General features: G+C 38.0%; 1 protein-coding gene and 1 long non-coding RNA gene across 2 annotated transcripts in view; one reads left to right on the top strand and one right to left on the bottom strand.

The window, feature by feature from the left end:
- LOC141752673 (protein NLRC3-like) overlaps nucleotides 1-15,278 on the bottom strand; it is a 782,294-nt gene that overhangs the window by 224,887 nt on the left and 542,129 nt on the right. The window contains exons 28-30 of the mRNA XM_074610793.1: nucleotides 13,908-14,081; nucleotides 12,871-13,044; nucleotides 11,841-12,014 (exon numbers count right to left, since the gene is read on the bottom strand). Coding sequence (XP_074466894.1) covers nucleotides 11,841-12,014; nucleotides 12,871-13,044; nucleotides 13,908-14,081 — 522 coding nt within the window. The remainder of the gene's footprint in view (nucleotides 1-11,840; nucleotides 12,015-12,870; nucleotides 13,045-13,907; nucleotides 14,082-15,278) is intronic.
- The window catches only part of LOC141752705 (uncharacterized), a 69,698-nt gene continuing 60,448 nt past the window's right edge, over nucleotides 6,029-15,278 (top strand). The window contains exon 1 of the long non-coding RNA XR_012590325.1: nucleotides 6,029-6,160. This is a non-coding gene — a long non-coding RNA (uncharacterized LOC141752705). The remainder of the gene's footprint in view (nucleotides 6,161-15,278) is intronic.

Genomic DNA, 15,278 nt, shown 5'->3' with positions numbered 1-15,278 from the left:
TATTTAATATAATAATATATATTATATAATATATTAAATAATATTATATGCGTCGCATATAATATTATATGCGTCGCATAAAGTATATATATTAAATAATATCATGTGCGTCGCATAGAATATTATGTGCGTCGCATAAAAGTATATATTTAACATATATACTGATGCATAACCCCCCAGTTGTATCTCTGGTAAACCCTGGGAGGAGACGCTCGTCTCACACCACTGTCGGGCACCGGACACTGATGAGGGTAGGGATTGAACCCCGATCTGCCGCAGCCCGAACCAGAACTCAGCAACCCAGCCACCAATGCCACACGCAGTGAGGATTGTTCTCTTGGTATATTTGACTTGGTCATTAGAAGTTAGACCTGAAAACAGACTGTGTCACATAAGGATGGAACCTACAACCTCCAGTATTCCAAGTAGGTATTCCGTCCAGTTATCTACCACACTGAGCTATCTCACCAGATATGTTGATGTATTGTTTCTTTTTGTATTTGACTTGTTTATTTGAAGTAAGAGCTCAAAACTCATTGTGTCATATAAGGATGGAACCCACAACCTCCAGTATTCCAACCGGATACTACGAGCAGTTATCTACCACACTGAGCTATCTGAGCAGATACACTGATGCGGTGTTTGCTATTGTATGTGACTTGTTTATTTGAAGTAAGACCTCAAAACTCCACGTGTCAAATAAGGATGGAACCTACAACCTCCAGTATTCCAAGTAGGTATTCCGTCCAGTTATCTACCACACTGAGCTATCTCACCAGATACACAGTTGCAGTGTTTGTTATTGTATTTGACTTCTTTATTTGAAGTTAGCCCTCAAAACTCATTGTGCCATATAAGGATCAAACACACAACCTCCAGTACTCCAACCGGATACTACATCCAGTTATCTACCACACTGAGCTATCTCACCAGATATGTTGATGTATTGTTTCTTTTTGTATTTGACTTCTTTATTTGAAGTAAGAGCTCAAAACTCATTGTGTCATATAAGGATCAAACTCACAACCGCCAATATTCCAACCAGATATCTACCAACCTGAGCTATTTCAAAAGTCATAACATAGCATGTAAAAAAAGTTGTGTTCGAAAAATGCTATTAAAAAAAAAAAATTCATGAAAAAAGGCATACTATTGTAGGACAAAAAATGTCATGAAAAAAGTAATATGTCAAAAATATTTTGAAAAAAAAAGTCATTCTGTAGCATGTTGAAAATTTGTACAAAGAAAGTCGCAGTATAGTATGTCGAAAAATGTTCTTAAAAAAAGTCATATAGTATGCTGAATTTTTTTTGTGGGGAAAAAAGTAATAGTATAGTACGTTGATAAATTCTTATCTACCACACTGAGCTATCTGCCAGGATACACTGATGCAATGTTTCTTTCTGTATTTGACTTCTGCATTTGATTTGGCCCTCAAAAATCACTGTGTCACATAAGGATCAAACCCTAACCCTAACCTTAACCCACAAACTAGAGACCTAGAGCATTCAGAGGATGGATGGCTTTCCTAGCTAGATTGACAAGGAGAATTCTTGGAGAAATGTCCAAATGTCAAAAGGTTTTGATACCAAATCACAGCATGTCTTTTTCTACTGTGTTCCTCAAGGTCTTGGTGTCTTAATGTGGTCTTTTGGAGGGATTGTTGCTAATCTTTTATCAATTCTCCCAATGTAAAAGGAGGTTAAATTCAGCACCAAATCTGTGTAACAAATGGTATCAACCCAAAAAATGATGCAAGAACTTATGAGACATAATGTACACCCCTTCTATGTGGCATCTACTGTTGACTTTTATGATCTACTCCTGAACATCCCCTTTCCCCCAACCCTACCCCCCTACACAAGGGGCTGGAATGGTAAGAGGTTAAATTGTAGATGTGGGTTGAGCCCCTGCAATGGACTGGCTTCCTGTCCAGAGGGGTGTATGGCTAAGCTGCTTCATGCCTAAAAAAAAGCAGTAGATAATCTCCTTAGCAATGAGCCACATCAGCTCAAACAGGGCTTCCTTTTAAGACTATAAACAGACTGACTACCCGTCAGATGAGTGTATTTTGTGCAGTTTTGATGCTCTTTCATCTAATGAAAACATCTCACTGAATTGAGGTGGAGTGATTAGGATGCTTACATATCCACCAATTAGGCCTCAGGGTAATACAAACTGCATGATGAATGTAAAAAAATGTCTCAGAGCAAATAATGAATAGTACAAACAGTGCTGTTACATAAAAAAAACATCAAATAGTTTATTTGAATGAAAGCCAAGGAATCTGGTTTAACATCTCTGCACGTGCTCATCATGTGAACCCGGCCAATTGTAGAAAATGTAAATGAAAATAGTGTAAATGGCCATGGAGCTCGGTAGGTGAGAAATTGAAAGTGAAATCCAAACCAGCCTCAGGAAAGAAGAGCACTTTTAAATGTGTTACACAAGCAAAGCTTAAAGGCCTTACTCTCCAATTTCAGTTCTCCTAATGTTGTGGAATATTTGAAATGCCTCATTACTTGCATTTTGCAAGAAAGGGAGAAGCCTCTCTCTACTCTATAATGAGCCCTGACGCTTATTAGACCAGCGTGCATTGAATTGAAAGAGACAATAGTTTTTTTTTTCTTTTCTTGTTCTCTTTATGGCAGAGAAAGGATTGAGCCCTAATCATAAAAACACAGAGCCACATCATTATACTTGACGAAACTAAAGAGGATAATCCTGTAGTCCGTTTAGGATATTTTATAATGTAATTGAATTACTACATATCACGGGGCATTGGCATTCTGCTCATATCTTGTAGAAGTTGTGAAATAGATGTCCTAAAATGGACATACGAATCAAAGGGGTTCCCCACTGGAGCAAATGTGTGTCGTCCATGCAGAGGATCCCCATGGCCCGGACCCCCGTTGGCAATGCGTTGCAGCACTGTTGATAAGGCTAAACAGATTAACACAGTCTCCATTCACTACCTCCTTTATCTTAACGTGCAGTAGAAGCCATATGCAGTATTAGTTTTATCAAAAAGTGTCCCATTTGGAATAATGACTGTCAAATATGTAGAAGAATAAAACATAAGAATTTGTATATTTTAAGAAAACAACAATTTTTTTCTTCCACAATTATAAGAAGTTCCTCTCAAGCAAGCAGCCTTGTTTCTGTGAGCGCTCTAACCAGCTGTATCAACAGTTCATCCTGTGAATACTGATTAGGATTCCACGCATTAGCACACTAAAAGGGCATTAAACTGTCCAACCATTCAACTGTACGTGGCATGCATGCTACTGTATATTGCAAGGCCTCTTTCTTTGCACTCAAACTCTACATGAACAAAGCCAAGGTGCTGACAGTTTGAATGTTTAAATCTGAATGGATGACAAATCAATGTTTCTCCTACTCAAAGAGTAGTGTGTGTGTGTGTGTGTGTGTGGTTTAGCAGTCTTTCTTCTTAGCTTTAATGGTTTGCACATAACGCAACTGGGTTGGAAATAGACCCCACTTGATCTTAATGGTAAAGTTGTGTTTTGTGTAATGAAACTGTATGACCATGCATCACATTCATGATGAGAGTATGTCCATATCAATGGCACAGTCATGGTGATATCTATCCAGCATACATTACATTTCAGGAATTGAGGATCTGGATCTTCAGGACTAAATGAAAGTAATTAAAGGTTCATCAAGACTGACTTTGTATTGAAAAACATCTCATTGTTGGTTAGCACTTTGTACAGAACTCATATGCCTAAATGGAATTGACAGGAACTCAATGTGACAATAGTTCAATGTGTTTTCATACAACAGGTCGTATGATATCTTCCAGAAAGTTTTCCTACAAATGTCTAGTCTCAATTTCCACACCAGCCTTTTAAAAATAAACTTCCGTCTTGACAGGAAAAAAAACTTTATTAGGTTCAGGCAAACAAACTAGTCAGTTAGGTTTATGGAAAGAAAACAAGTTAGTTAGGTTTAGGAAAGATGGTAGTTAGGTTACGCCACACCGGAAGTGGCATAACTTAAGTACAGAAGTTACATGTTAAAAATGACTTAGTCACGTAAACCCTCTGAGACCCACAATAGACCCGTTTTAGGGGGGTACAGGGGGTGTTTAGGGGGAGATAGCAGGTCAACAGTAGAAGTCACATAGAAGTGGTGTACATCATCTGAAAGCTGGGAACCTGAAGATTAATTTGAGATGCAGCTCAGCCCTGTGTGTCAAGTTGTTCTAGTCATGAATATAAATAAACATGAATTAATTCATTAAAATGAATGGTAAAAGTGTGTAAGGGTTTAGAACATTATGATCACATAATATGATGGTCATCCTCATGCTCTATTATGTCTCATAGGTTGTTGCATCAATTTTGGGGTTGATACCATTTGTTCCACAGATTTGGAGCTAAATTGAACCATTTTTTAACAGTCAAGAATTGATAAAAATGATCAATCATCCCTCCAAAATACCACATTAAGACACCAAGACCTTGAGGAACACCATAGAAAAAGCCATGCTCTGATTTGGGATGAAAAACTTTTGAGATTTTGAGATTTCTGCAGGAATTGCATTTTTGGGCGATTGGATGGTGAGTTGTTCTGTTCTGGGAACTGCTCGGAAACCAAATTTCAAGAAATGGTCTCACTACAATGAAATGTCTCCTATGGGGACTAACATCATCACTCATGAATACAGTTGGGCTCTTTGGATCCACAAAACTCTCAGCTTTACAGTGATACCCAATTTCTATAATTCCAAGAATGATTACCCCAGTATGCAGAAATATTCAAACATCATTTTTAGAATAGGCGAAAATAAGACATTTCTACTGCATGAAAACTGCATGTTCTTTGCCCAAAACTGCATGTGATTATCATAAAATGGGCATGTCTGTAAAGGGGAGACTTGTGGGTACCCATAGAACCCATATCTGGAGGTCAGAGGTGAAGGGACCCCTTTGAAAATGACCATGGCAGTTTTTCTTCACTAAAATTTCGCCCAACTTTGGAGCCCAACTTTGGAGCGTACTTTAGCCTCCTTCCCGACATGTTAGGATGACATGGTTAGTACTGATGGATAGCTTTGCAAGGCTACTATCCCAAGTATTTAAGCCTTGCAGCGTGTGGAACATGCAAAGAGTTCCCATTTCACATTTCTTGTGAAAGCAGTTGACTCTGCTGGGCCTGATGACACACTTTTCCCTACAGTTATAAAGCATGAAAAGATTGTGAGCCCAACAAAGTCTACCTTTAACCAAAGGGATTCTTCACTGTAAGCCGCTGGAATTCAGACCAGTCCTTTCTTCCTTCAAAGAGATTTCATGGAACTATCATGTGTCAAACATGAGCACATGGAACATACTGGACATTGGCATAGAGGTGCAGCTACAGTCAATTTTAATATACAGTCTGTGCGTTTGGCCGAGCAGTGTGTGGTTTTCTGTCAGGTGAAAGTACCTCCAGTTACTCAGAGCTACCAGAGCTTCATGATGATCAACACAAGTCCAGTTAGCTCTGAGGAAACGCAAAAGACATCCTCCAAAGTGCACAAACATTATGAATATTTACTCCTGTAGCCTTAATTCTAGAAGTGCAAATGGCTAACTCTTGAAACTGAAGACACTTGGTTGTTTTTAACCATTTTGGATGTTTGTTTTTTTCTGAGGCAGCTAGAAACACAAAGTACTGAAACATTTTGAACTCAACATTTGAAACAGCTCAAGAACATCTGTGACAAAATACAACTGACATATTTTTGTAATAAAGACGTTGAACACTTATAAGAATATTATATTTAAGAATAATTTATAGTGTGTATATTTGAAGAACTGAACTACTAATCTACACTGATCTATAAAGTTAATCACATCTGGACTTACAGAGCTTTTCTGCAGTTCCTCACAGCTGGAATCAGTCTCAGTCGTCCCTCTCCTGTTGTGTTGTACTTCTTCAGGTCCAACTCATCCAGAACCTCCTCTGACATCTGCAGCATGTAGGCCAGAGCTGAGCAGTGGATCTCAGAGAGGTTCTTCTCTGATCTGTTCTCTGACTTCAGGAACTCTTGGATCTCCTGATGTACCGAGTGGTCGTTCATCTCCGTCAGACAGTGGAAGATGTTGATGCTTCTGTCAGGAGAGGTATTATCTCTGTTCATCTCCTTCAGGTTGTTGATGGCTGTCTGGATGGTTTCTGGACTGTTGTCCGTCTGACCCAGCAGACCTCCTAAGAGCTTCTGGTTGGACTCCAGAGAGAGACCATGAAGGAAGCGAACAAACAGGTCCAGGTGGCCATTTTCACTTTCAAGGGATTTCTCCATGGCTCTCTTCAGGAAGTCATCCAGGGTTGAATGAACATATTTTGCTCCCAGATATTCATATTTTTTCCCCAGGAAGTCCTCCAGTACCTCTTTCACACTTTGTGTTGTGTGGAGTCCCTAAAGTCTAGAAATGTATCACTTTTAAATTTAATTATTTTTTAATTTTTTATTATTATTATTATTATTAGTATTATCATTGTTATTATTATTATTATTATTATTATTATTATTAATAATAATAGTTGTATTAGTAGTATAATTACTACTTGTTTTTTTATTATTATTATTGTTTATAATTATTCCCACAAGCTAAAAACGATCATTGTATCGGGATAAATTAAGTAGTTTCTTATCTTATCTTATTTCTTAACTGAGGGTATTTGCTAGAATTGTTTAAATGATTTTATCTTATTTTATATATCTTTTTGTTTCTGGATTATTATTGACTTTTATTCTTTGTTTTTACAGTAGAGCCGTCTGTAACTCTGGTTGAAAGGTCTATAAAGAACATCACTCTGACATCTGCATAATGAGGGCCAGAACTTTTCATACTTTAGGTTGATTTTGATGCTAATACTTCTGTACTTTTACTGGAAAGCAGGACTTGTAGTATTTCTGTACTGTAGTATTAGTACTCTGACTGTGTATTAGAGTATGAAGTGAACAGCAGATGATCAGACTGTGACTTTAAGACTTTCACCTCAGTATCTGAGGGTCAATATTTGACTGTAATAAAACTGATAAAAGACGTGATTGTCGTTTTATTTCAGTCTGAATGCTTCGCTGACAGCATTATGAATCGATTTAGTCTGACTTCACAGTCATTTAACTTAAACTTTCTTCTTCTACTGCAGCCACCTTCTAACAATACATCCGATTATGTTCTTGTTGTAATATAAGTAATATTTAAACTATGTAAATCTCATCTAAATTCCTGGTCTCAAAGAGACATCTCTATCATCGGCCGAATTCTTCTTACAGAAATGGAATGCATTTCCCGATTCATCTACCCAGCTTACTCCTTATCACTTCCCAAAGATGCAATAAAAGCCATAAACCAAGCTAATTTCAGTTATATCTGGAAAAGGAAAACACTCTATATTAAGAAAGGCACTATGGTTAAAGAATATGAGGAAGGTGGACTTAAGGCTATTGATATTGAATACATTAATGAAACTATTAAGATCATTTCTAAAACATGAAAAAAGTTTTTGGTTTCATATGCCCAGTGAACTTTTTACTAAACTAGGAGGCATCGGCTTCCTTCTTAGATGCGACTATGACTTCACAAAACTCCCCGTCAAATCATCCTTGTTTCATCAACAGGTTTTACTTTATTGGAAAATGATATACAAGCATAATTATAGTCCCCATAAAACCCCAATACGGAATTGCCGGAATGTATTACTTAAAAATAAATCCATATTTTTACAAAATTGGTTATTAAAAGGAATATGGTCTGTGATGCATTTATTGGACAATACAGGAAACATTCTACCATTTGAGGACTTTTGTTCTAAACTCAGCCTCGTTGACAGAGGTCAGTATAACAATGTTGTCAAAGCAATCCCTCAAGCTGTAATTGTGATGGCATATCATTTATCTCAAGATAATGTAAACCCCCAATCTCCCTTCACTTTTGGTGAATGGTCACAACCTCATTAACTTAAAACTACCTAACGTCACCTTTACTAAAGACTTATATCCGTTCTCTTCAAACAGAAATTCAATTCTAAAACGTTTCTCTAAAAAAGATGCTGAGAGTCTAAGATCGAAATTCTTTAAATGTCCTATTGCACCAAAAGTGAAGGAGGTTCACTTTAAGGTTCTCAGTGAAATATATATAATATCCCCCTCTGCTGAGTTCTTAAGAAACAGTTTTGGTTTTGATCACAATAACTGCTGGTTCTGTGATGAACACATTGAAACTACAGAACATTTATTTTATGAATGTATTTTTGCTAATGCTCTCTGGGATGATTTGCATTTTTGGTTGTCCACTAAATTTGTATTTTTTTTCTAATCTAACAAAAGAAAATGTTATATTTGGTACAATTGTGAAAGATCCCGTACATGAATGACCTGGCAATCAATAATCCATAATCATTCTTTTTATACATAAAAATAGATTCCTGAAATCAAGACCACATTTCTATGTTTTCCATCAGGAGCTGTGTCTTTACTTTTCATCTCTGAAACATAGGAAGAAAAAGATGCTATGAAGCTTTCAATGTTAGTTGAGGACCTTAACCTTACAGAGAACCCCTAAAGCACTATTATCACTATTATCACTATTATCACTATTAGCACTATTAGCACTATTAGCACTATTAGCACTATTCCCTTATTTTCACTCTTATGCACTGTATGCCTAGAACTAATCTGCAGAGGCACTTTGGGTTCAGAATATATGAATGAATAAAGACAAAGTGAAACCCAGGTCCAGGTGGAGGAGGTGGTGGAGTGTGGAGCAGAAGGAGTGGAGGAGTCTCAGTGTGTCTGCAGAGACTGTGCAGAAGGACAGATACACTGATGATACTCTGTCAGGTCCAGAGGAACACACAGAGATGATGGTGGTTACAGATCACTACCAACTCACTCCTTTCCATCTGATGAGAGAAGAAGAAGACAACAGAAGTCATCAATCAGTGTTTACAGAGACTCCCTTCATCAGCTGTCAGTCAGCATCCAGTATAAAGAGCAGAGGGACTTCAGTCTGTGCAGCGTAGCCAGCTTCCTTTCAGCTCTCATGTTAACGTATTGGAGTGAACACACTGAGCTCAGAGCTCACAGACCAGAGGCCTGTACTACGAAGCCAGTCCAACACACCCAGGGTATCTTCTCCTTATCTGGTTTAACTAACCCCTCAACCAAGATCCCGCTAAGCGGTCCTACGACAGTTCTGATCAACTCGGTAAGTCAACCCAGGGTTTCTCAGTCTGGCTGTGAGCGCGTTCACATAGAAGGGGCGGGGTTTGTAGCACATGACCAATCAGAGACATGGACCAGTCTACGGTCAGCAGAGCGGCACACTTTACAAACGCATACTAGACAAGTTAAACACATAATCCAGACTAGAATTAACACAGTTTAAACTGCCAAATGCAGGAAGGATGCATACGAGATGAGGACTAAATCCACAGTCTTGTTGTGTGTAAAATGACCTGTAACGTTGATCTTAAACTAATCGGAGGCTTCAGCAGTCTGAGTTAGATGTATTAGGGCTGGGTGACTTGGACAAAATCAAATATCAGAATATTATTTTGTGTAAATGACCAATAATAGAACAGCTAGAACAGTCTGGTAAGGTCAGAAAATGACATCACTTTACTGTAATACAGCCTTTAAAACCAGGAAGAGACAACACTTATGCCATATCACGATATTACTAGGGCTGTCAATCCATTAAAATATTTAATCAAGATTAATTACAAATGAATCACACATTATTTATCTGTTCTAAATGAACCTTAAAGGGAGATCTGTCAAGTATTTAATCCTCTTATCAACATGGGAGTGGACTAATATGCTGCTTTATGTAAATGTATGTATATATTTATTATAGTAAATCAATGAACAACACAAATCAATAACAGATATTGATCAGAAACCCTCACAGGTACTGCATTTAGCATAAAACAATATGCTCCCATCATAACATGTCAAACTGCAGCCCAACAGGCAACAACAGCTATCAGTGTGTCAGTGTGCTGACTTGACTATGACTTGCCCCAAACTGCATGTGATTATCATAAAGTGGGCATGTCTGTAAAGGGGAGACTCGTGGGTACCCATAGAACCCATTTACATTCACTGATCTGGAGGTCAGAGGTCAAGGGACCCCTTTGAACATGGACATGACAGTTTGGAGCGTTATTTAACCTCTTCATGACCAGCTAGTTTGACATGGTTGGTACCGATGGATTCATCAGGTTCTCTAGTTTACTATGATACCAGTACTAGTAGTAGTAGCAGCAGTAGTAGTAGTGGTAGTAGTAGTAGTAGTAGTAGTACTAGTAGTAGTAGTAGTTCTACTAGTAGTAGCAGTAGTAGTAGTAGTGGTAGTAGTAGTAGTAGTAGTAGTAGTAGTAGTAGTAGTATGACCTGGTTGGTACTGATGGATTCATCAGGTTCTGTAGTTTCAGATGAAACCAGTATCTTCACTCTAGCTTTAAAACTGAGCTGCTACAACCTAAAAGTCACAAGTTGCGTTAAGGCGTTAAGGTAATTAGTGGCGTTAAAACGAACTTGCGTTAACGGGTTATTATTGTGTTAACTCTGACAGCCCGACTAAATATGGAGTCTTTTTGGACAAGGAGATCAAACAGAGCGTTTCAGACAGAGGGTGTAAAGAGGTGCTGCAGCACAGCCGGGAGAAGAAAAGTAAAGTGATTTGTGAACATTAAAGCATGTTAACATGTTCTAGTAGAAACCTAAAATACAAGTATGAAGCTGAACATCAGCCTGATAGGTCCTCTTTAAAGGTCCCACATGTTCATACACAGACTGAACAGTAAAACGTCAGCTGTGATTACTGGACTTCAGCAGAGGTTCTGGTCTGTATAAAGACCACATGGTTACTAAATGTAACCATGGTTCTATGATGGTTCTATCTCTCAATGAGAGAACACACACTTTCTGATCAGAGTTGATGGTACGACAGTTTGATGGATGAGGACCACTGTCTCTATACATGATGTGATGCTGTCAGCTGTGATCCAGCTTTATTTCCTGGAGACATGAACACAACAACAACATCTTCTTCACATCAACTCTAACACATGATCACAACAAGCTTCTGGCTGATCTGATTGGCTGACTGTTCTCTCTCTCTCTGTGTGTCACCGTTCTCCTCTCACAGCTTAACGGAGGAAACACATCACAACAATACTGCTGAAACCAGCATGGACCGACTCCGACCCTCTACTGACCTCAGAGTCTCCAGTCTACAGTGTGGATTCTCCACAAGATCAGACAGCAGCTTCACATCTGATTCCTGCAGCTTGTTTCCACTCAGATCCAGCTCTCTCAGATGGGAGGGGTTGGACTTCAGAGCTGAGGCCAGAGAAGCACAGCTGATCTCTGACAAACTGCAGAAACTCAATCTGAATAAAGAATAAATGATGAAGATAAAAATCACTTTATAATCCATGTCATGTCATGTCATGTCAACACACATCAATACCAAGCTGCTGATCTCTCTAAAATCAAATTCCATACTTCTCCATACTGCGTAGGAACCCTGAATATTAGTTCAGAGGATCTTCTGTATCCAGATGTGACCATTTACCAACAATGATAAACATTCATTTACTTTAACAACTAACAGTGGACATTTTCTACACTTTCTTTAAGAAACACAAGTCTTTAGTGACTGAAGACTGAATTTAGTTCAAGAAACATGAAAATATGAAGAAAAGGACATTAACAACTTTATGGATGTAAGTTATGTTTGTATATAAATCAGGTTCAATTGTTAATTAAACATATAAGATCTATAACAGTAACAGAGAGTCAGTGAACTGACCTCAGAGTCTCCAGTCTACAGTGTGGACTCTCCAGAAAACCACAAAGGAGCTTCACTCCTGAATCCTTCAGGTCGTTGTTACTCAGCTCCAGCTGTCTCAGATGGGAGGGGTTGGACTTCAGAGCTGAGATCAGAGAAGCACAGCTGATCTCTGACAACCTGCAGGTCCACAATCTGAATAAAGAATAAATGATGTAAGTTTAGAAGACAACATTCCTGCTTGAAATCATTCAATGTTTAATAATGTGTTCAGAGCTGAAGAAGGTTTAGAACGTAGAAGTTTAGAAAATGTAAACTCCAAACACCTGAAGCCAACAGGATGCAGGTTAAAAACTGTCAAATACAAACAGTGAAACAGAGCTCTCATTAATATTAATGACAACGTGCTGCTACTTCAATAAAGACGTAGTGACTTCACCTCTTAAACTCTGACAGCTCCACCAGAGGATCCATCTATACAAACTCATGTTGAGCAGCCAAACACAAATAAGAACCACAGAAACTGATTCAAGATTCAACTCAACATCTCAAAGTTTCTAAAGATGTCAAAGATGTCAGGATGGATTTGGGGAAATGTGAACAAAAGATATTTAAGATAAGACATCTACAATATATATATTTGAGGAATAGTAGAGTCATAAAATCAAAGCATCTTCAGTTTAAACTCTTCAGTCAGTAAAAGCATCATATAGCTTCATAACATTTATAGAAAAAAACAAATACTGAACATATTTGTTATTGTCTGATATCTGAAATAGAGATTATTTATTTATTCTTCATATTTATGTTTTTTAATAATTTATTTTAACATGATGAAGTCAGGAGTTGTGATTTATGAAGGTTTTAAATCTGTAGCTCAACATAGCTCTGCCACAGTCAATGGACTAAACCACTGAAGAAGAAAACAGACTTTAGCATTAAGAGACTCAGTGTGGATCAGTATAATATCAGCCTGATGTCTGCAGTTTAGTGTCACCACAACTTTCACATCATATTAATCTCAGTACACAAGTAAAAAATGGTGTCTGACCTCAGAGTCTCCAGTCTACAGTGTGGACTCTCCAGAAAACCAGACAGGAGCTTCACTCCTGAATCCTTCAGGATGTTGTTACTCAGCACCAGCTCTCTCAGATGGGAGGGGTTGGACTTCAGAGCTGAGGCCAGAGAAGCACAGCTGATCTCTGACAAACTGCAGCTCTCCAATCTGAATAAAGAATAATGATGTGAGTTTAGAAGACAACGTTCCTGCTTGAAATCATTCAATGTTTAATAATGTGTTCAGAGCTGAAGAAGGTTTAGAACGTAGAAGTTTAGAAAATGTAAACTCCAAACACCTGAAGCCAACAGGATGCAGGTTAAAAACTGTCAAATACAAACAGTGAAACAGAGCTCTCATTAATATTAATGACAACGTGCTGCTACTTCAATAAAGACGTAGTGACTTCACCTCTTAAACTCTGACAGCTCCACCAGAGGATCCATCTAAACAAACTCATGTTGAGCAGCCAAACACAAATAAGAACCACAGAAACTGATTCAAGATTCAACTCAACATCTCAAAGTTTATAAAGATGTCAAAGATGTCAGGATTGATTTTGGGGAAATGTGAACAAAAGATATTTAAGATAAGACATCTACAATATATTTGAGGAATAGAGGAGTCATAAAATCAAAGCATCTTCAGTTTAAACTCTTCAGTCAGTAAAAGCATCATATAGCTTCATAACATTTATAGAAAAAACAAATAGTGAATATATTTGTTATTGTCTGATATCTGAAATAGAGATTATTTATTTATTCTTCATATTGATCTATTTTTATTATCATTTCTTGGAAAAAAGAAACATGATGGAAGTCAAGAGTTGTGATATATGAAGGTTTTAAATCTGTAGCTCAACATAACTCTGCCACAGTCAATGGACTAAACCACTGAAGAAGAAAATGGACTTTAGCATTAAGAGACTCAGTGTGGATCAGTATAATATCATCCTTATGTCTGCAGTTTAGTGTCACCACAACTTTCACATCATATTAATCTCAGTACACAAGTAAAAAATGGTGTCTGACCTCAGAGTCTCCAGTCTACAGTGTGGACTCTCCAGAAAACCAGACAGGAGCTTCACTCCTGAATCCTTCAGCTTGTTGTAGCTCAGCTCCAGCTCTCTCAGATGGGAGGGGTTGGACTTCAGAGCTGAGGCCAGAGAAGCACAGCTGATCTCTGACAAACTGCAGCCACTCAATCTGAATAAAGAATAAATGATGAAGATAAAAATCACTTTATAATCCAATCAGATGTGTTCAGGTTTTAAATGTGTAGCTCAACATTACTATGTCCTAATCAATGATCTTTTCCCTACAATGAGTAGAGTGACTTTGTCATTATGTTATTGTGGATCATCATAATGTCAGCCTTCTACAGACATCATCCAGATGTCACCACAACATTCATACAGCTGTTCATGTCAACACACATCAATAACAAGCTGCTGATCTCTGTCAAGTCTGGAATTAGATGATCAATATTAAATCAGACTTGTTGAACTTCATTACTTCATTTATTACATGGCCTTCTTCTCACTGTATCTGGGAGCTTAGCAGGTTTATGTCATTTACAGGAAAGGTCCACATTTGTTCAAGTGTGTCTGTAAACAACAGCCACATGTCATATGTACATTAAAAGAGTTATTGGTGGCAGTAATCATTCCTCCTGTGAAGTGGTCCCTTCATAACACAACTACACTGTAAGAAATGACTTCAGAAGTTCAACTGAAACTAATATGAAGATTCAGCAGTCTGAGTCCGACAAATCAAAGTTACAGACTGTTTAGTACCAAATTCCCTCTTTGAGTTACTAATCCTCCTGCAGCTCAACAAGGAAACTGTCAAACACAACATAGTGACTGGATACATACTAAGGCTGGGCAACATATCCATATTACATCAATATCGTGAAATGAGACGAGATATCGTCTTAGATTTTGGATATCCTAATATCTAGGGTTGTCAAAGTTAATCGTTTTAACGCCAACATTTTCTTTAACGCATTAACGCAATCGATCTTCCAAAGGTTGTAGCGGCTCAGTTTTAAAGCTAGAGTGAAGATACTGGTATCATCTGAAACTAGAGAACCTGATGAATCCATCAGTACCAACCATGTCAGACTAGCTGGTCGTGAAGGAGGTTAAATAACGCTCCAAACTTCCACTAAATGTTGGAGAGGAAAAACTGTCATGACCTCTGACCTCCAGATCAGTGAATGTAAATGGGTTCTATGGGTACCCACGAGTCTCCACTTTACAGACATGCCCACTTTATGATAATCACATGCAGTTTGGGGCAAGTCATAGTCAAGTCAGCACACTGACACACTGATAGCTGTTGTTGCCTGTTGGCTCTCCCTTTAAGGTACATTTTGGACGGATAAAAAAAGTGTGATTC

Source organism: Sebastes fasciatus, chromosome 16 (genome assembly GCF_043250625.1).
Source record: "Sebastes fasciatus isolate fSebFas1 chromosome 16, fSebFas1.pri, whole genome shotgun sequence".
NCBI lineage: Eukaryota > Metazoa > Chordata > Actinopteri > Perciformes > Sebastidae > Sebastes > Sebastes fasciatus.
Note: the sequence above shows the minus strand (reverse complement) of the source record. Positions and strands in the feature narration are given on the sequence as shown.